The sequence below is a fragment of the Alligator sinensis genome, unplaced genomic scaffold (genome assembly GCF_000455745.1).
Source record: "Alligator sinensis unplaced genomic scaffold, ASM45574v1 scaffold358_1, whole genome shotgun sequence".
Classification (NCBI taxonomy): domain Eukaryota; kingdom Metazoa; phylum Chordata; order Crocodylia; family Alligatoridae; genus Alligator; species Alligator sinensis.
Window position 1 is genome coordinate 1,961,415 of NW_005842121.1, and position 23,119 is coordinate 1,984,533.

The 23,119-nt window shown below is 42.8% G+C and overlaps 1 protein-coding gene across 6 annotated transcripts in view; it reads right to left on the reverse strand.

The window, feature by feature from the left end:
- The window catches only part of FERMT2 (fermitin family member 2), an 83,985-nt gene that overhangs the window by 28,907 nt on the left and 31,959 nt on the right, over positions 1-23,119 (reverse strand). For all 6 annotated transcript variants that reach the window (XM_025205628.1, XM_025205627.1, XM_025205626.1 and 3 more), the window contains exon 3: positions 3,726-3,860. In XM_025205628.1, the coding sequence (XP_025061413.1) occupies positions 3,726-3,860 (135 nt within the window). The remainder of the gene's footprint in view (positions 1-3,725; positions 3,861-23,119) is intronic.

Consider the following 23,119-nt stretch of genomic DNA (forward strand, 5'->3'; position numbering starts at 1 on the left):
GAGGGTCAGGCTAGATGATCTGTTCAGGTCCCTCCTGACCCTAGCTACTAGGAAACTATGAAACTTTCACATATCTTAAATTAAAACTATTTTTAGATAGGTTTGTTTTTTTGGGTTTTTTTTTAAAAGCATCTTTAACAACCCTCCCCCCAAAATACAATTACATTAAAAAAAATGTGATTGTAAGTATTTATGTTTTTTAAACTGTTGATTTTTATCCACCCTGGCTGTTAGTGTGCAATCAGTGTGTTTTCAAGAAGCCACATATAAAGTCAAATATCTTTCGGTAACCTATTCCTAATTGGTCTGAAGACTGCTCTAGCAACCTATGACTGACAAAATCTGAGGAGGATTCGCAGGAGATAACAACTGTGAGCTCCCAGTGAGATGATGTGGTTGCAGAACTTAATGCAGCCATTGCTGTATAAATAGGGATATTGAATAATACCTCTATAGCTGACACTACTGCTGGGGTCCTCCATCCTGCTCTTGCGCCCACACCTCAAGATGTTGAAAAATTGGAGAGGAAGACTGTTCAAAAGATTAACTGCAAAACCTTTTTTCTAGTAAGAGGCTGGAGGAGCTCAATCTAGTCATCTTATCAAAGTGAAGGACAGGAGGCAATTTGGTAAGTACCTACATGAGAAACAAATTTGATAAGAGGGCTCCTCTGGCTATCAGACAGAGGTATAATAAGATTCAGTGGCTGGAAACTGAAATGAGAAAGATCAGAAATGAGGCACAAATAAGGTTCATTAACCACTTACTAAAGGTTGGGATGGCTTCCGTATCACCGGAAAAATTTAAATTAAAACTGAAAGCTTTTCTAAAAAATACGTTGTTTCAAGCTACTGGGCTGAAGACAGGAACTGCTTTTGGAAAATCCCATGACCCACGTTATACATAAAGTGAGACCAAATTATCAAAATGATCTTTTCTCACTTTAAATCTATGAATCTCTTACTACACACTATTCAAACCCTGTCTGGAAAAAGACTCTGCAACCTCCCGAAGGAGTTTGCTCTGATAAGTGTCCTGCCTTACCTTCTGCTCGATTATACCGAGTTCCTAACAAACATTATTGATTTCACAACTGTCTTTGCACATCCCTTAATCAGAGGTCACCCATACCCAGCCCAATTTTAAACATCTGCTCTAAAGCCTGGTGAAACTACACTCAAAAAGTCACTAGAATTTTTTATGTGGGCAAAATGATATATATCCCCCCCACATTTGTTCTCTAAAGCAGCTGAAATATTTTACCAGAAACTTTCTAAAAAATGTCAGCATGAAGCAGACAATGACATGGAACATTTCAGCCTCTGCAGCTGAAGTCAGGCAAACTTAAAGCCACTATAGGATCTTAAACTGGAAAGTGTCAGACAACTTTTTTTAAAGGGGTTGTTATAACAGCTCTGTGTATAACAATTAAAATTTGGTTTTTATTGGCAGTTTCCCAAACTACTAGTCAGGGTACTTCAACACGCAAAACATATCTATATATAAACCCAAATCCACGGAATAAACAGAATCCACAATGTTAATTAATTTTATATTAAAACACAGTAGCATAGAAATAATGTTAATACAGTATGTAGGAGACTAAGAAACAGCAGTTAACTAATGGAGGCTATTCAAGTTAAAATATGCATTTTTTTTTTATCAAATAGGACCTAATTTTTGTGGATCAGTATTAAATGAAGTCATTGCAAAGCTGGTTTCACACACTAAAGCAAAGGCAGAAAAGTAAAAAAAAAAAAAAAAAAAGTAATGTAGTTCAGAATATCTTGCTGAAGTATGAACACCTCATTTAATAAGACGGTTTTGCATGTATTTTACAGAAAGTGTGTCCTTACCCTAAGAGATACTTCCTAAGCACTGGTTTTAAATAGGCCAATTACTACATTTAAAGATGAAATACAAAACGAAAATTAAAATTGAGTTAAGCTTAGAAATATGTACTGAATGCTCTTACTAACCAGGCTGTTTAGATGTGTGGGAGGAAAGCATTCCAGAAATAAGTATTAACTAACTTGTTCAAAAAGACTGCTCTCTCTCTGGCCCTTCTTCGCTAACTACGGAATTCATAATGCAATCAGTGAAAATCTGACACTCCTGGGACGTCTACTGGAATACTTCTAAAGTCGATCTGCCTGCTGGCTACTGGACGCGTGCAATTCCTAGCCTTAGTTTTCATTAGCCATTTACAGCTGGTTCTTTAGAATATTTAAATCAAGTTTTCTGATAAATGACACATTGATTTGTCAAAAATAAATGCACAGACAACATTTCATATAGAAATCTGCTAGATGCACTCCCAAAATGCCAATCATATATTGTGATTTTTCAGCTCAAGAACACACTTGGCATGGTGGAAAATATAACTAATTATTTAAATACAATACAATAACAATGAAGACTGCCAGACAGTTTCCAGGGGACACTCCCATTCTTTCTCTCTTTCCTCCCGTCTCCAAAAGATCCATTGTCAATATTCCTGCCAGGTGCAACTGCCTCTTAAGCTATTCAACATTTATGGACTTGATTATGTATGTGCTAGCTAAAAGATGAGAACATACTTCCAATACGGAAGGCATCAAGGATTTAAGGACCTCCTTCAAACCAGGTCCATACAGTTTTGCCTGGAACAACAACGCTAAACCTGGATACCTAAATCATTTTAAAAGTATATTTTGACTTGACTCCTTTACTAGTCTAAAGCCATTGTTTTTTCTTGTAACAGAATTATCATCTTCTCCTCTAGTATCTCCTTAAGGTCAATTAACAACGATATACTGAACTCAGAGAAGTCCTTTACTAACCAGTTGTCCCCACTTTCTACCCTTTGTTTGACTTATATGTAAGGGTTTTGGAATGTGTGCATGCAAATACTCAGTGCATATTATCAAGATTCGTTAAAGGGCCATTCTAGGTCAAAATAGTCTCATCTGACTGACTGGTGAGATCATTTATTAAAGATACTGTACGGCTCTTTCAAACCCTGAACTCCCAAACATCACCAGCTGGTGAAATAGCACATCTCAGGAATCTCAGTTTATATTTAACGGGATCTTAGTTCAAACCAGATTTGCAAATTATTTAACCATTAGAAAATCAGACACAGAACAAAGGACATCAAGCTTTTGTATTAGCGGCAGACTTTAATATTAAAAAGAATAAAGACTATTAATACAAGCAGAAAGCTGCCAAAGCTTTATAGAATCTGCTGAGAATAGAGAACACTGATGGTTTGGTCTTTCATAATTCATACAAAGAACAATTTCCGCACACAGGCCAATATGTAACACATTTGTATAAAAGATTTAGAATGAGAATATTGGACAAAAAGCTTGGAAATTCAAAGTTAAGAACGGTACCCTATTTAACTCGCCACATAACATGTTGAGAAAGCATATCACTAACAAGATCCAAGTTCTACAAGGATCAAGCTCAATGGTTTTTACCTGTGTTTCATTATTTTATGACTGAAGCAATCCTGAGAATGCATTCATAGTCACTGCAAAACAGTATATAATCTTGGATGACTTCAGCGGAGTTTACTTGCAATGCACAGAAGTCAATCGATTAGGTGTGACCAGTACACGTTTCCTTTTCACAAGGGCTCCAATATACATTTTTTGACTTTTCTTTCCTTCCCTCAGCACTTTCTCTCCCTGTTCCCATCCACCACTTCACACAACCAATGAAGACATGACTAGACTCACCTGATCCTGGAGTGATTAACGGTCCCTCCAGTTCGAGTGCTTCATCTTCACACTGATCATCTAGCTTTTTCTTTTTTTTCTTTGTTGGATCTCTGGGTTTCCTCAAAAGAGAGAGTTCCTCTGGGTGTCTGATGTCTAGGGAGAAAAATCAAAACCATTTTTTAAAACGGAAAAACAAATGGCATGTAACCTAAAAACAGCCTGTGTACTGGAGGAGTGGAGGGCAGTTAACATAGCACCAATCTTTAAAAAGGGGATTACAAGAAGGGATCTAGGGAACTACAGATCAGTGAGAGCCTAACTTCTGTTCCTGGCTAACTGGTAGAACCCATAATAAAAAATCAGGGTGGTCTATAACCATGTTGCTCAACCCCATGGGCCAGAGCTAGATAGAGTCATAGATTGTAAGGCTGGAAGGGACCTTGGAAGATGATCAGGTCCATCATCTAGCATGGGGTCCTCTGGAAGCCACAGCAATAAATGCTGCAACTGCTCCCCCACTGACAAATGCAGACCCATGAGAAGCTCCACAAACCACATTCTGCCAGATGCTGAGCACCACTGGTCTATAACATGGGTGAACAGGCCTTGTAGGGAAGAGTCAGCTTGCCTTTTGTAAACGGAGGTCATGCCTCACCAACCCACTAGAGTCCTTTGTGAGTATCAACAAGCATGTGGATCAGGGCCATCTGGTTACTACAATGTACCTTGACTTTCAAAAAGCTTTGGACAAAGTCCTGTACCAAAGGCTGAGGATGAAATCGGGCCATCGTGGAATTAGGGGCAAGGTCTGCTCATGGATCAGCAATTGGCTGAAGGATAAAAAAGGTCGTTATGTCACTGCATAAATCCCTGGTACATTCACACCTTGAATTGTGTGTGCAGTTCTGGTGCCCCCCACATCAAAGGATACAATAGATCTAGAAGAGGTATAGAGAAGGGTGATAAGGATGATCATATGGGCTTGAAGCGGCTTCTGTACATGGCAAGTCTAAATAGACCAGGACTTTTTAGCTTAGGGAAAAGACGACAGGGATGGGGATATGACGGTGGCCTATAAAATAATGAATGGTGCACAGAAAGTAGAGAGAGATTACCATTTACCAACTCCCATAACATATCAGAACTAGGAGACATACAAGGAAGTCATTAGGAAACAGGTTAAAAAGCTAATGAAATCGAGTTTTAATTTTTTTTTTTTTTTTTTTATACATATACACACACCGTGCGATTAACTTATGGAACTCACTGCCACAAGATGACAATTTAACCAGGTTCAAAATTCAGGCAGGACAGGTTAATGAGTGGGTATTAAACAAGATAGTAGAGCTCCAGCCTCCAAATTAGGACTCAATAGGCCTCAGCGCTGGAAGCTGTAAAGGAGAGTTATAGCAAGGATAGTTGTGAAGAGAGCCGAGACTGATGACAAATAAGTTGCAGCTGCTGTTACAGAGTAAAAGGAGCCAACGAAGGAATGCAAAGAGAAGGGGTGCCATGGTTAAAGGTGATGGATTATAGGTAATGCTTCTTGGCATGGAATTTTCATAATTTTAGCCATTTTCTGGCTGAGAACAAATTTTTGATCGGCAACATTTCCCTAAGATAAATCCATTTCTGATTTTTCTGCTGGTCGCTGACAGGCTGAAGATGAATTTGGTGCGAGCAGGTCAAGAGTAGTCTTCTGGGATGAACTCTCATTACTTGGGCTAACTGATTTATACAAGCGACCACATCTTTCAGGTCCATAGTGCATCAGACTGAAACATTTTGAGTACTTATAACTAAAACTGCTTGATGTGACAAAACAGATTGATATTATTTTCAAAGAATATTTTAATCTGGACTGCTTTAATTTTTAATAAGCATTGAAATCTGTATTTAGGCACTCAATAAATGTCAGCTTGTTCACTTCAATGTGAACAATGAGCAATTGGCAGTTTTGAAAAGAAAGTCAAGTCACTTATTTAGGTACCAGACTATGGATTTTAGGAGCCTGGCATTCAGCCACCTCTTCTTGAAAATTGTTATTTTCAAGGTAATTGTTTCTATTTGCTCTTGGAAAATTTTTATGTTCTTTAAATATTAATGACAGATACATGATGCACATTTTTCATACACATTATTATACCTCATTATAATCATGCAATTTAGGAAAAATCTATCAGAGTTTATGCCTGTAGGGCATCCTTGGCCACAGGAGCAGCCAGGACACCCTTTGGTAGCCATGCGGCCGCTCCCCAGCTGCAGCCATACCCTTGAATCTCGCCTGCTACACCTTGCTCTTAATGAAGGTTATAAAAGGGAGACTGCCTGAGTGAGCCTGAGCCTGTGTCAGTCCCCACTTGGCCTCTCCTGGGTCCCCTCAGTCACAGTCTTGAGCCTCCAGGTTAGCAGGCCCTCTCAGCCTGTCTGTACCCCGCTGGGCACCTGTCTCCTCGAGGGCTCCTTGCCTCCCCTACACCATGCCGCGAGCCTTGCAGGTGTTTCCCGACACACCCTTTCCTGGGCTCCTGGCCCTGCACATCGCCCCTTCCCTGGACACATGGGCCCTCTGTGGGTTCAAAATAAAAGGCCACTTGCCTGCAAATCTCTGCCTTCCTCTGCCCAGGTAACCTTCCTCTGTTCCCGGGCCTGCAGTGTTGGTTATATAAACTCCAGTCCCTTCAGGAGCCCTACTTCCAGAAGCTCCTCATTTTGTGGCTGCTGGGGGGAGACTGCCTGACCAGCTTAGGCTCCAGGGTTATAAAGCTCCAGCCTGAGCCCTCTTCCAATCAGGTGAGTCTCTCATTAGCCCCCTGTGCCACCGGCAAGCAGCCTCGCAGGCTGCTAGCTCCCCTTGAAGGAGCAGACACATACCAGTGCCCTGCTACAATACCACTGTCTTCACTGTGCAAAAAAAGGAGTAACAAAACCACATTTTTAAAGAAATCAAAGTTTTTGTCACAGAAATTATGGCTGTGAAAGATATAGCTATACACGTATAATTTTATTTACTATTTTTTAATTTGTTCCGAGACAAAAGAGGTGTTTTGGGACATTCTACTTGCTTCAGAACAGCTTGCTGGAGAGAGACAAACATGAAACTCTCTCTACAAAGTGCTAATATATAAAGACAGCTTGTTTTGACAAAAAGTAAGAACATACAACCCTAGGGAAAGACTTCAGGTAGCGGTGTCAGGCAAGCCTGTACCAGAGCTGAGGATTTACAGATCAACTACTAAAGTACAAACAAAAATGTGCTCCTTCATCAGTAAGAGTGACCAGGGTCCAGAAAGGTTTTTCTCAGAGGAGAGAAAATGATCTAATTTGACAAGTATTTTTTAAAAATACATGCTATTTGATTTAAATGGATAGCATCAATTGGTATTATTGGAGGTGAAAAATACTCAAATTTCATTTTTCTGATATTAAAAAGGATGTATGATATGACCTAAATTAAAAAGAAACCCTTAAAATATGCAGCAGTTTTCCTTTTTTGCTGATATTTATATAAATCTTTTTCACCTATTTTTCCCCCTTGGCCAACTGAAGATATGAATGAGATGTATCAATAGTCAGAATACTAGTTTTAGCCAGCCTGTCAGTCATCTACTCACAACTGGGCAGGGTTAAGAGACATGTTAATTAAGAAATGGCAACCAGCCTGTATTTGCACTACCAGCAATGGACCTGCAATACTGGGGAATTGTAGAAATAGCAATAATACCAGCATAGCCAGAAGAAGTGTTGAACCCAAAGCAACCAACAACAAAACCATACACATTACATAATACATACATTTCAGACCAGAAACAGCAATACACTGGAGGATACTGGTGCTTCCGTATGCTCATGTCTGTCCATACTCAGCTCCAACTGGGAAAATGGCTTTATAACGAAATTTGTATTTGCTAGAGCTTGGATTAAACTGTAAACAGGCTGGTTGCAATCCAGGTTCCCTTTCTGACACTGAAAAAACAAAACTCTGTCTAATACTGTACAAGTTATATGGTATTGATATTTAAGAACCTGACCTGGAAAATCATTTACCCGGGCAAGAATCCATTTTACTGTGATGATGAAAGCCCACAAATCCTGATCTAGGAGCTCTAAAATATGACTTGTATTAAAAAAAGAATATTATCAACTGCACTTAGAAATCTGGAAACTAGAGTTTCAGGGCACTCTCTTGCAGCTAGTTACTTGTGTTTTTGACTCCTTTTGTTTTTAACTCGTGTCGGCATATTCCATGCGACAATGGCTAGTTATACGGAGACAGCACTATGGAAGATTTGGTCGATAAAGAGTAAGGAAAGCAAAATACACTTTCTACCACCGCCTGCTCTCTTCACGAGCAGGTCTTGTAGTCTGTAGGTTTTAAAATACCTAAGGAGGTACCTAGTAGGGTTTCACTGTTTTCAACCTATTCATTAATCCACCTCAATTTGGGCAGCTCACGAGTGTTAACTGAAAGCTCATCCTTCAACAGCTTCAAAGCCAAGTAGAATAAAGCTACTGATGATGCTCTTCAGAGAAATCCCACAGCCCACTGCCTGACACCTGCTTTTCCATTATGGCACTGACAGCAAGCTACTGGCCTGTGAACATAGGCCTCTATGACTTCCAGGTGAACATGGCTACGTACAGACAATCAGAAAGCCCGCAACTGAATCAGTTCAACCATCACAGCTTAGTTTAAGCTACATAGGTTGAACCGATAAGCAAGTGAACAGACGTTCACTTTTGATTCTGGAAATGCAGCGTGGCTCAGGCCAGAAGCCGGGGGGCGCTAGAGCACGCCTCCCTGCTGGGCTGGAGTAGACAACTTGGGCCAAGGCTAGCCTGCCCATTTTGTGAGTGAGGATTTGTGGGGGAGGTGCAAAGCACCCTGGGATGCTGGAGGACTGAGAGTTAACTTGAAACTGGAGGGGATCTGGGACAGAAGTTTAATAAACCAATTTCATCTAAATCCGTTCAGTCTGATATTACATCCACTCAGGTGGATCTGAAGCCGGTTTTGGCCATTTCAAAAGCAGTTTATATGCACTGAACTTCTGTGGTGTTACAGATATGAACTGGTTTCTGATCACTAATACCAGTTCACGTATAATTTCTGTCCCTAGCCCTATGGTTTTGCTGGACTTCTTTTTGTCCCTAGAAAGCTATATTCCTACCTCTCATGGCTGTGAACTGAACATAGTCCACAAGTGATGTTTTCCTGACTGTACCTATGCACAGTCTTAAACAACATCCACCCTGATTCATCTCCTTATGCGTTAACTCAAGAACAAATGAAACTTCAAATGTCATGTTCAATTTTACTGCAGATTGTCTGAATACACTGTAAGGAGAACGGTTTATAAGAAAACCCCACACAGGAGAATTGCTGCGGAACAGGAAAAGGAAGGAACTAAGGACGAGACAAAAGGCCAGGAAGGGGAAGGCTTAGAAACAAATGACTGAAGTAGTTTCAATATTACAGTGTGAGCATATTTTCCCAACGAGAGGGATGCTAAATGAGACAGTAAATAACGATGCTAATAAACTAAATGTTAAATGGGTCATATTCTACCCTTGATCTTTTGTGCAGTCTTTCCATTTACAGAAGCAGGAATTTGCTGTGGATCTGTGTACAATGTATAACCTCAACCAGAGGAATATAAAGCTTGAATTTGGGCCTCATCACATAATGCACTGGACACATTTGAACTGCACACCAAGACAGACGCGCTCCCTATACTGCTAGTTAGCATCTGCACATATGGACATACATTATCCACATCTGTGAAAAACTACTAGTGGAGCATTAGGATAAAAGTTAACAAAAAAACAAAACCCCCTCACAGTGACACACCGCAAGCCAAGTGCACAGTGTTTGCTTTACACTATTAGTAATACGTGAGAAACAGATGGCTACCGTACTCTAGACAGACATGTCTGATTTTCTCTGCTTTGGAGTGTGTCATCCCCCAAACTGTTCCTGTCAAAACCAAATCTTTCACTGAAGAGTTGGTGCTATCTTACTTTTATTATAATAATACAGATTGAGTTATGGCCTCTGCACTCCATAATTTAAGTTTAGAGTTATGATGATGCAGATGGAGATTTCCCCCTGAAAAAACAAATGCCCCGCACAGGACAGGACCCAGCCAATAACATCAATATAAAAATTAAAGGTAAAAATTATGCACATCAGTAACCTAGAATAAAATGATATTGCATTTATCCACATACAACTGCCTTTACTGGGTTGTCTCGAAATTTAGTGCTTGTACATTATTTGTCTTTTTGTTTAAGCTATAAACCCAGTGATAGAATAGACCACATTTCCTCCGAGCAGTTGTGGCTCTCTGTGCCAATAATTCAAGAATTAAAGCATCCAAAACAGCGATCTGATCAGTTCTGAAGCAGCTGTTCTGTTCTATGATGTTAATCTAAAGATTAAGAGTTCCCTGTAGCACATGTTGGTAGCATCATCATTGCTCTTACACAAGTCTATTGCACCGATAAGAGACTATTTTAAAATCCGAATTACGCTTGTATTGTAAGCTGATAATGTTGAGGATCTGACTGAGACAACATTCTCCGACGACAGCAACTTTACCAGCAGGGCCCTCGATGCTCTGCTACAGCGCCAGGTTATTAAACTAGGCGTGTCTCAAATGCTGTCACAAAACAGACCACCGTTAGATGGTGACAGTCCCAAACCTCCGTACACCCTACCTGTAACAATGCAAGAATGGCATGAACTATCGTGACTGCTTGGAAGGAGGATTAGTGAAGTGTGTATGTACTTGAATGGTCTAACATTTTATCTTTTTTCAAAAAGCCAAAATCACTATGTTCACTTTTGCTCTTTGCTTCCATCAACTGCCAGATGTTCTAGTCTTTCCTCCCCCCGCCCCAGTTTGCTCGATTTAAATCTCCTCAGGTTTTATGTTGGCTATATACTTAAATGCTACTGTAATTCAAATAAATGAATGAGCCTACTTTACCAAAATAAAAAATACATTTTATGCCCTATGACAACAGTTACATTCACCATCACTGCATAATTGTGAGCAACACATGCAGGCATGGCTTTATTAAAAAATAAGACACAAATGCACATAACACTGTTATGGAAAATCTGCTGCAATAGCCAAGACTGTGGTGCAAGAGACATCAGTGCAATTAATGAAGGAGGAAGCATAATATGAAGAGTTGCTTTAACGTTTCTGCAAATTTTATATTCCTATGCTTATTTCTGGTATGTTAACAACTGAAACTCTGCCTCAAGTAAAGCTATTCAAATGTGATTCAAGTGACAGAGACAACGGAGAGGTGGGCTACAGGCCAACCTCAGCTCCTGAAAGAAATCTGTTTTGGAAGTTCACCAAGTTTTACCATCTGATTTCAAAGCAAGTTTTTATAGCTCTTTCTAAATTGCTTACAAAGCTATCTTCAGATAGACAGACTACAAAGATTGCATACTGAAAATTATAAAGCAGCTGCCTTAAAAATGTTCAAAGGAGAGCTAGTAAAAGGCAACTGCTGTCCTGCATCATTAGACTGCTGACAACCATTATACCCATTTCTCCGCAGGCTCGGAAGTTTTGCACTGACAAACCACAAATGCTACAGAAATTTCAGTCCATTAGATATGTTTTTTCCCCACCACAGAACCTGTAATGGCTTCAGTGTGAATGCTAAGCACAGTATTTTTGAAAACAAGTGATGGAAAAGGGGCTTTATGTGAAGAAAGAGCTCCTTATACAGCTTTAAATTTCTATACAAGAATCAGAAGTATGGAAAAATAGATCTAGAAAGTGACAATCAAGCAGTAAGTTTTGTGCATTTTACTGAAGTACTTTTTAATTACTCAGTAAATTATTGGTGGAAAAAAGGTTCACTACCACATGATTAATACGTTTACAAAGGATCTTAAAACATGCTTTGAATAAAGAGACGGTCTTGGCAAACATGTTGCTTAGTTTTTGTAGTTAAAGCAAAGAAATTCCACAGGTTTAAGGACTACCAGATGGTAATGCTCTACTTAATTAGAAACTGAGTCAAGAAGTTGCTATTAGCTCCAGATTTTCTATTTTAGTCCGATAGAGGAAGAGACACTCCCTTAAAGGACAGTAGTGGGAGAACACACTTTAAGCCTCCAAGCAGGTTTGCACTTTTAGCAAAGTTTCAGGTCAGCTGACAGGCTAAAATGCTGGAAACATTTGCTGTTAAATACACCCAGTGCACAGGGTAATGCATCTCAAGCCAAGGTATTGTTCTTAGTGAGAAATTCACAACTGAAAATTAACTGGACTTGGGCAGTTTATTTCAGGGGAAGCAGGATCTGGTTGGCAAAGAACCACTCTGACACAACCTTCTAGCAAAATACTGCTACTAGAAAAGACAGGCCAGAGGGTTTATTCCCCCCGCCCCACCGCCAGAAGACGCTGGAGCAAAAGGTTTAGTGCAGTGGTCCCCAACCAGTTGATCATGATTGACTGGTCGATTGCAGAGCCTCTTCTGGTCGATCCTGGGGGAAGCTGGGCGCCTGCACACACACATCCCCCACCACTAGCCCACCAGGTCAATCTGTTGGGGGAGGGAAGGGGCAGGGGCCAGATCGAGGCCCCCACAGTGTGGGACGGACGGTGTGGCCCAGCCAGGAGCAGGGGAAGGCAAGTGGGGCCCTAGCCCAGCTGGGTGGTGGGAGGATTGGAGCCTGGCGGGCTGCTCCAGGGGCGCAGGAGGGTGTGTGCAGAGGGGAAAAAAAAAAAACAAAAAAAACCACACTCCCGCTGCTGGGTGCATCCAGCTGGAGGCCCTAGGGGCATGTGCCCCCTCAACTCTGCATGGAGTGGAGGCAGCTACCACTGCCCGCTGTGCCTCAAGCCCCGTTGCAGCTGGCCATGTGTGGACGTGGCTCAGCCCAGCAGCAGGACCCACGTGGTGTTGGGCTGCAATAGCAGCCACCTCCGCCCCATGCACAAATTGGGGGCTGCACATGCTGTCCCCCACCTGCCAAATGCAGGGCAGTACAGACAGCTGCAGCAGCAGTGAGGGAGGGAATGGGACTGGGGCAGGCCCTGCACAGCTGGGGCGGGGCATGGGACTGAGCTGCAAGTGGCTCGTCCAGGGGGCGTGTGCCCCCGGATCTGCATGCGGGGCAAGGTGGGCTTCCGCTGCAGGCTGGGGCCAGGCTCGTTCTGGTGGTGGCAGTGGGCCACGCTGTGCTTGGACCACTGCAGTCACCTAAAAATTCACCGTACGCCCCCCGACCCTCCTCCCAGCACAGCTGCCACCTGCCCCAAGCGCAGCCCAGACCAGCCCAACCCCTGCTTGGAAGGTTCAAAAGGTTGGAGACCACCGGTTTAGTACTTTCTCACTTTTCTGACAGGTCATTAGTCTCCAATGTGGTTTCCATGAGCTCTCTTTTTCCTTCCTCTCTCTCTCTTTTAAAGCCCTCATTATCTATATACAAAAGAGACCAGTATTGAGTTGAATAAGTTACTCAAAAACAAATAAAATATACTTAGAGTAAAATAAATTAAGCTATTTTCATGCCAGCATGAAAACATCTCTCAACTGGGTCATACAGCTATGCTGGCAGACTCTGCATGATACTTTTCTACAAAACCAATCCGCAGGGATATACATTGGAGAACTGCATGTGGAATAAGTAAAAAAAGTCAAAGGCTCTGGGCTCAGGTCTGTACAGATACTGTTAGGTTGTATTTGTCTCAGCATCTCTATTGCATCTGTGACTAAAATTAGTTTGCAACAGGAACACTTTTAAAGCAATACAATTTGACCCAGAAGCCCGAAGGGGAAACTAAAGTAACAGAAGTAAAAAGTGGGGTGGGGAGGGGGGGGGCGGGAGGGGTGAGATATTCTTGATACGCCCGTGCCAGTTCTTGCTATGCTTCCCACATAAACCATTTTCCTTTAGCATTCAGCCATTTTGCTGCAAAATTCATACTAACCAGAAATATCTTAAACAGAGTGCAATGACCAGAAAGACTATGGGTCCTTTCCAGACATATTTTTAATGAGAAAAATCCTTCTCGAATACTAAGCTAATGAAGTGCAAACCCATTTTGTGTGCATTAGGACAGAAATGTAAGCAGGCACATGTCTCTCCAACTTGTGAATCATGATGCTTCCTCTACCCCTTTTCTGCATCCTTACTCCCAAAGGCCCAAAATGGCAATTTGTTTCAGACCAGAGACACCATCGCTAGTAGAAGAAACTCCCTTGGCCTCTCATTTAATCATCCCTTTCTTAAATTTTCTCTCATCTTCACTCCCACATTTCAAGATACATTGCAATGGCTCCAAATCAATCTTGTAGGTGCCTAAATGAGACTTTGGTGGAATTTTAAGTGCCCAGGTCTTAAAAAGTGATCTATCACAATCCTGCTCCAACAGCCACAAAACTATGCAAGTGCCTAATTCATTAACAAGTGCCTAAAATGCTGTTGAGGAGTCTTGCCTTGGGCTTGTGCGCATGCTCAGAAGCAATCCAGACCAAGCACCTTGGGAGCAAGGTGATCCAACCTGGTGCTGCAGGAACCTATACTCGGCCACTGTTTCCAGTTTAGCAAGTGTTTGCAGAGCACACTTGGCTATCACTTCACATAATGCTCACTCTCAGACACAGGCAATGGTGGTGCCTTTTTTTTGCAGAACAGCCTAGTGGTTAGAGCACGTACCCAGAAAATGAGCCCTCTGCCAAAGGGGACTCAATCACACCTCTCACTTTCCAAGAGCATGCTCTAACCACCCGACTATGAACTGCTTGACCCTTCAACTCCTCCTTTAGACTCTGGTCACCCACAGTGCAGAATTCATTGGGCTGATGAGCAATCAGGACTCGTGGTAGAGGAGATATCCTTCATTAGATCAACTAGATTTTGGCAAAAAAATGTGGGAATCCAGCTCTGATCCCGCGAGAACGGGATCTTGGGAGACGGGAGGCCAAGGCTCTGCTTTTGTTGAAAGTGAAATGCATGACTAAGCCTGAGGGAGGAACTGGGACCCAGGCTGCCCACATCCTGGGTAAATACTCTTACAAATAGACTGTTACGCAAAAAAGGTGGACACCCTCAGGATTAGCCATGCAGCTGTCTCCTCGCCACATGGGGAATGGGACCGTCCTGATCCCCACGTGGCCAGGAGAGCTGTCCTGGCAGCAGGGACTGCTGCATCCCAGCCAGGTGGGGATTGGGTCGGGTCAATAACTTGGAGGGTGGGGGGGTTGGAGGGGGCATGGAATAGCCATGTGGGGACTGGGTCCCTCCTGATCTCCATGTGGCTGGGAAAGATGTCCCCACCCGGTGGGGACGCTGCCTGGCAGCCATGTGGGGATCAGGAGGCTTTCAATCCCCATGTGGCTGCCAGGCACGGGATGGTCCCAATCTCCATGTGCCCGTCTCCTCCACATGGGGATCAGACTCTCTCAATCCCCATGTGGCTGTCAGGCAGCATTCCCGTCAGGTGGGAACTCCTTTCCCGACCACGTGGGGATCGGGACTCTCCTGATCCTCACGTGGCTGTCAGGCAGTATGTCCCCAGACAGAGACCCCTCTCCTGATCCTCCTGAACCCCATGTGGCTGCCAGGCAGCATCCCCACAGAGCATCCCTGCTGAGCAAGACTATCTCTCCCAGCCATATGGGGATTGGGTCCTATCCCCACATGGCTGGGATGCAGCAGTCCCAGCTGCTGGGACATCTCTCTTCCCCACCTCCCCCTACATGGGGATTGGGACTAACCCTGTGCCCCCTGCCATCCCCAAACTGGCACCTGGGAGAGCCTGGAGCTCCCTTTGGCTGCTGCAGTGGGGCCAAGCAGGGCAGGAACACGCCTGGTTTCAACTGCTCTGGCTGGAAGCAAAGTTGGTCCCAAGATGGAACACATGTAGACCCTTTCCGGGGCACAGTTTACTGCACCTTATTTTAATATGCAGTAACCTTACTGTGCGTTAACAGCATGTCTCCCTGCTCAATGCCTCACTGATCTAGCTTGGGACCTGTCATTCTAACTGCCTATTCCCTCCTCCCCCAGTGGCAGCAAGATGATAGCAGAGCTCAGTGGAGATTAAATAATACCCCATGGAATGGTATGGGTTAAACGGCTGTTAGCTATCAAGACGCAGAGCAAAGCAATAGCCACTTCTCTCCTACTCAGGCTTCTGGGAAAGCAAATGGTTTAAGGGATATGAAGTAAACTTGATTAATCCTGTTGTCGTTGAATCTTCAGGGCTGTTTTCTTCCTTCAGTTGAGAAATCCATGGTTGTAAATATGCAGTGCTTTTGTATATTTTATCTTGGGGGGAAAAAAGTCTCATAAAGTAAGTTAAATAAGGGTCCTGTGACTGGAACTGCTTGTCTGAATAGAAATACTTGTGTGCATCAAGATAGGATAAGGTTATCAAAAAATAATTTTCAGATCTCAGCAGGCTTGAAGAGACATAGCGTTCTGCAGCACAAGTCACATTAAGACTACAGAGGAAAACCAGACAAAATACTTTACAGAAGGCTATTGCTACACAACATAGCCAGCTTAATTCATGGTTCTGCTTGCACATTTTTGTTTATACAAAATAAAACCACATATTGTTGCAGGAATTGATGCTGATAAAAGTGATTATTCAACAGGTAACATTTATATGATCAGAAATATAAAGTAAAAAAACCCTCAAAACTGTAACAGTGAGTAAAACTGTTACACAGGTTTCCAACTGGGTTTTGAAAACTTCATCTTATAGAAAGATACGCTCTTCATCTTTTTTTATTCAGACTGCCTCATTTCATGGGCCTTTTAAAGGAAAAGGAATAGGTCTAAACATACAAAAACCCCTACAATTTCATTTTTAAAAAGTTACAGGTTAGTCATGCAAACAGTGTTTAGTGCTGATGCAATTCCCCTAAATTAGAAGTGTGTTTTAAAGTGGGAATATTTTTCAGCTAGCTCACCACTGCCTGGAACCAGTGAACATAGAAGTTACTGCTGTTTCACATCTGCATGGTGATTCCTAGAAACATGAAACCTCAAAAACCATTCCCTTACCATTTTGGACCCAAACCCATTCTTTTTTCTGAATGCCTGTGAAGTTGTACAGATCTTGTTTCCTGGCTAAAGTCTGAGCAATTAAGTAACAATAGGCTTGTCTTTATAATACAACTGTATCGGTTAAAGTTTTAGAGCACATGCCAAAGGCAAAAAAAAATTGCTTTTCCAGTCAAAGGGTGGGATAAGACTGCGGCTGTATTAGAAGCTGTGCATTATTAGAGTATAAAACCAGTCAATATGCCCTCAATGAAGTTTTACTGGCTTTGTATATGCAGTAATGGACAATATTCAGAACACTGCTTTACAGTTCCTACAGTTGGCCAATTGTTTAAATAGCTATTTGGGTGAAGGCCAAGCCCTTGCCTCGCCTCCAAAGCTGAAGCAGCTATTTGAGAACATTCTTTCAAAGAAAGGCCTCTTGAAATGCCCAATAAGTTCCGAGGATGTAGGACAAATTGGATCTGATCCCAGCACAGAAAATATGGCAGTAAAAAAAGGAAAGAGAAAGGCTGAAGAGGTTAAGGAAGGGGGCAGTAAGGGAAAGCCTGAACAAGTGCTGTAATTTTCTCTTTGCTGGCCTCTAATGGCTTTGTCTGCGTGGGAAAGCTGGCATGCAGACAAGGCAGTGCGACTCTATAGGGGACTAGCTATTCTGATGCAACTCCTATGTGGACCCTAAGCAGTGTCTTCGAGAAAACTGCTTCACGCTGCTTTCCAAGTGGAGCTGGCCACCTTCACCTAAAGAAAGTGCTAAGGCATAATGAGGAGTCCACGCAGAGTAAGTGTAGAGCAGCTACCGCCCTATAGATTCACACTGTAGCTTGTCTGTATGGAGAAGTGAGCAAACAGTAAGAACTCACACCATCACTGTGCCATGTTCAGGCCAATTCGAAATCCCACTGTCGTTTTCTCCCTACTCCATCACTTGGATCACTGGAAATTGTGGAAACGACCTGGCAGATGCCTCAAATATCTGTATGTGGTAGGAGGGGAAATTGTAGGGGTGGGGGGACACAAGAGGAAGGGGTTGGTATACCAATGAAGTAGCCCCTCCACCCTTTAGCTCTTTTATTTATTTAAAGGATAGTGGAATCCTTTTGCTCAGGTTGTCAAACACGTATAACAGGCAGTACACATTTAGAAAGAGATCAAATACGGACATTTTCACTTGAGTGGCAGAACGTGATGGGACTAAGAACTGGAATGACTCAGTCATGACAGCTGTTGTACCACTCCAGTTCTCCTAAAACAGACTGGTTTAAAATGAACCATCTCTCCTTTCCTACATACTGAAGTCCCTAGGCCACCGATTCCCTAAATTGGGGTAGGAAGCCAAAATCTATGCTAGATTATCTGCCAGATCAGATGAGAATTTGGGCATGCTTGACAGTTATCTAATTGTTTTGTTTCAGTATTAATGCTGGCATGCAAGTGTGTCTGTATCAGATGCCAGCTACAAGAGAGCGAACTACTAAGAGTAGAAAGAAGTCACGCAGAGTTAGCAGAGAGGAGGAAACGTGCTGCAGTGGAGCACATGTTAAAGGCATATACAACACAAAGACTGTCAGAAGCAAAACGGTCTGCAACTGCTGCACACTTGATGTTTTTCCACAAGTGGGAATGAATCCCCAAGTTGTCTTTTTCCCAAATGATCCAGAGGCCTTCTGCAAGCACCTCAAACTCCTTTTACTAAAAATCCTGGACTTCAGCTGGATTCAAATCAGGCTTGCTAGACTAAATCAGGACACGGTGAATACATCCAGTTATATTTTCCATGTCAAACCACAAAGAGCAATCAGAGAGAGAATAAGTAAGAAATACAACAAGGTCAAGTTCATTGCCATTGAATGATGCCTTCAAAATATGATCTAAAAATCCTATTTAAATGACCACTGTCATTAAGCAGTGGTTGAAAAAAATTAAAGACACTTTTTATTTTCATATAACTTAATATTAGTTGAGAAGAATAGTAAGGGGAGAATTTTATTTCTGTTACCCAGTGGACATTGGATAGTTAGCTTAATTATCTTTTAAAATTTGTTTCTCATGTTTGGTTCTTATGCAGGAACAGGAGCAAAAAAAATTGTTCTGAAGTACAATTGTAAAAAAAAAAAATAAAGCAACCAAAAAACCCCCCAAAACAATGGAAAAAACCCAACATCCACTTTCCCCCATGCACCACCCCGAAATAGGCTGGGGTACATTTAATAATTGCAATTAAATACAAAACAAAACCGAAGAGTTGACAGTATCTCTCTATCTTAAGGGTTTCTTCCAATCCCATCTCCCAAGCATAATGCAGATGGAAAGTAAGATCCTGCTCTATAATGCAGTGGTTATCCCCATGCTCCTCTATGGGGGAGAGACGTGGGTGACACACTGAAGCCATCTTAAGCACCGGAGTGGTTCCATCAGCGTTGCTTCAGGAAGTTCCTTCGCATTAGATGGGAAGACCACTGCACCAAAGCTAAGATCATGCAAAGATCATGAAACATCAACTCTGCTGGACTGGTCACTGCGAGTAGATGGCTGATGCTCGGATCCTGAAGCAAGACCTCTTCTCTCAACTCAGTCATGGTAAGAGGACCCGTCAAGGACAGAGGAAGTGCTACAAAGGACAACCTGAAAGCATGCCTTAAGACGGGTGGCATCAACCTGACAAACTGGGAAGTGCTGGCTAGTAACAGGTCTCAATGGCACAGCACCATACATCAACCTACAGCCCACTTCAAAGAGAACTGTCTTGCTCAGGCAGCCGAGAAGTGGCAGAGGAGGAAGGAAAGTGTGTACCATTCTGGCCAACAGTTGTGCCCCCCCTCAAGGCACCACTTATTATATCTGTGGGAAAACTTGCAGAGCATGGATTGGACTGCTCAGCCATCTTAAAACTCAATAATCCCCATCCCCAGCAGACACACTGAGGGATAGCTGAAGATTGCCAAATCTTCCATCATCATAGTATCAAGTCAGCAAACCTTATTTATTAATTTTTCACTAGCTTTGGGTCCGTGCCGTAAACTGGTACATTTGTTAGTTCCCAAATGCTTTGTCTCTTCAAGATGTTTCCCCAGCTGTATATCCAGCTTACAAAGATCTTTATTAGCTACATGCTAGTACCGAGACACTGCAAAGGATTTATCAGGATTTCATTTAGGTCCTGACATTAAGATAAATGTTGCTTCTGTTTATGGCTGGGGGAGGGGCTGGGGGGCAGGGAAGAGATGAATAATTGGAATTCTTTCTATGAAGATGACACCTAAATGAATATTTATAGTCCTAAGAGATAAGAGACCGTGATGATGTGAGAAATTAATCACTAAAGCAACAGGTGTACGTCCTACTACTAAGCAGGAACAGGACTGTGGTCTTTACTGCCACTTTTCAGACTCTACCAATTTGCCATGGAAAATTAAGTTTATTTCTGCACAAAGTCTAGAAGGGAAACAAGACTAATCTGTCTCCCAGAAGAAAAGTGATTTTAGAGGTGGAGCCACTCTCTGATGAGCAGTCCTCTGTGAGTCTTTAAAGAGACAAAGACTGAACCAAGATCAGATGATCTTTCAACGTACTGCTATTGATAAACCATGACAAGACTTATTTATATCTGCAAGGGAGGCAGGACACGGCCTGAACAATCCTTTGCTTCTCCCTGCTGCCCCTGGCTGCCACCTCTGGCACTTGCTTTTACAGTAATTCTCAGACATCCATGAACAGTGCTCTTAAGGCCAATACCTGCTGCATACTGATTTATTCCCTTGTGTATGGTCACCAAGATTGGGCAGAAGTTCTGGGAACAGTGTGTGTTTACTACTAGGAGCACCAAACAGCTTACGTTTTACAAAAGCAAATATTCTTTTTATAGAATTTTTTTGGCAGGGGAGGAGGTGGAAATATTAAATACATTTCAGAAGTCAGAGGACATTCTGTACTGAATGAGAAACCATTTTATAACGGTAGGTCAAATCTGGTGTCTAGACTGCCTGATTGTGACCGTGTCCCTTTGGGAAGATGTGTTCCACAGCCCCACCTGCATCGTGATGCTTCAAAATGCCAATCCCATGTAATGTCAGGCTGCATTTAGTGGCTTTATGCAAGAGCATTTTTTTTTTTTTTAGGAACGAACCATATTTACTCCTCTCCATGCTCCCTTTGCCCCCGAGTCATCTTCTACAGTAACTTGCTGTTTTAAAATAAAGGCAGAGGGGGAAAGAGAGGTTATGCTTACAGTTTCTAAACTAGAGTCTTAACCAGGCTGCCACACCACCTTGGGGTGCCTTGAGATCCTTTCAAGGGTGTTGCAGTGTGCCATGCAATGTTAGTGCTGCTAGGTTCATAGATCGTAGAGTTGGAAGGGACCCTAAAGGATCATCGTGTCCGACCCCTGCCCCAGGCAGGAAAGAGCGCTGAGGTCAGACAACCTAAGCCAGGTGTCTATCTAGCCTCCTCTTGAAGACCTCCAAGTTAGGCAGGAGTACCACCTCCCTTGGCAGCCTGTTCCAGATTCTGGCCACCCTTACTGTGCAAAATGTCTTCCTAATGTCTAACCTGAATCTACTCTCCACTAGTTTGTACCCGTTATTCCCAGCTACTCCTAGGGGTGCTCTGGTAAATAGCACATCTCCAATTCTCTGTTGTCCTCCCTTGATAAACTTATAGGCGGCTACAAGGTCACACCTCAGCGATCTCTTGTGAAGGCTGAAGAGATCCAGATCCCTCAACCTACCCTCGTAGGGTCCTGCATGATGGCCTCTAATCATATGAGTGGCCCTCTGAACCCTCTCCAGATTCTCCTCATCCCTCTTGAAGTGCGGTGCCCAAAACTGGAAACAGTACTCCAACTGCGGCCTAACCAATGCTGCATAGAGGGGGAGCATCACCTCCCTCGATCTGCTGGTCATGCATCTGCTAATGCACAACAAGGTGCAATTGGCTTTGTTGATGGCTTCGTTACACTGATGTTCATCTTGGAGTCAACTATGACTCCAAGATCCCTCAGCCGCTGAGCTGCTGAGGAGGCCATCCCCCAGCCTATACGTGTGCTGGGGATTCCTCCTCCCTAGGTGGAGCACCTTGCATTTGTCTTTGTTAAGTTGCATCCTGTTGCGTTCTGCCCATTGATCCAACCTGTCCAGATCAGCCTGTATCCGCTCCCTGCCCTACAGCATGTTAACTTTGCCCCATACCTTGGTGTCATCTGCAAACTTGGACAGGGTGTTCTCCACACCCTCGTCCAAATAGCTGATGAAGATATTAAATAGCACTGGTCCAAGGACCAAACCCTGCAGGACACCACTGCCCACTTTTTACCCGTGCAAACACGATTTATATGACAACAGGAGATTTCAAATAGAAATCCAGAGTGTTAAAAATATTCTTCCTTTTTGTGGTCTTTCAATTCTTTGCAACAGAAGAATTGATTTTTTAAATTTTCCTGTACTAAAAAAAGAAAAAAGAAAACTAGGAGCTGAAATTCTCTTATTGGTGCCTTGAGTTTAAAAAGGTTGAGAACCACTGTTCTAGACAGAGCACCATGTGGACCTGAGGGGCTCCTTGCATCTGTCTATTCCATCCCTAAAGATCCAAGTGTGCCACCCTACCCTCTCCCTCTTTCAGAGACTCCCTGCAACTCTTCCTCCTGCCTTGGGGTCTATATATCACCACCGCATGCCAGGGTCCCACACTCTCTTCCCTCCCTGTCCTCCGCCCCATCCACTCAGACCAGGGTCCCTCATTTCTCTCCCTTCCAGTGACTCTCCCTCCCATACTGGGGTTCTGGGTGCAAAGCCCAGTGCTAGCACCGTGACTACCATGATTTGTCTTGGAGTCACCAGAGTATTTAAGATGGCAATATTCTGAAGTTCATTAGGAGGATGGTTAGAGATGAGGCATCGATATTGTTCTGCTGCTGGACATTATTCATAGGTGCCAACCACACTTCTGACATCTTGTCTGTAGATCAAAGAGTTATGTCAAGCAGAGAGTAAGGGCTCTATGTATCCCCATCTTTTCCTCCTTTGTTTTTTGGCTTTAATTTATACTGCAGGATTACTACAGAACCCATGTGTAGAAGGCCCTAGAGTAGGATTTTTTTTCCTGCATAGTTTCCCTCTTAATATCCTTCCATCTCTGTCTGGTTTGGTTTCCTACTCTGGGAGAAGGGAAGGGAATTTTTGTGTCATGTCTTGCACTTCCTTTCCACTAGTAAGGCAGGAAACATGAAGCGTTCCCTGGAGAGTACTACAGAACATCCACAGCTAAGAGGCAGAGTATAACACTTTTTCAGCATTCTGAATTTCAGCTGTCCCAGGTAACATGCCAATAAAAGTAGGCTCAAAAGGAAAATAAATTAAACTAT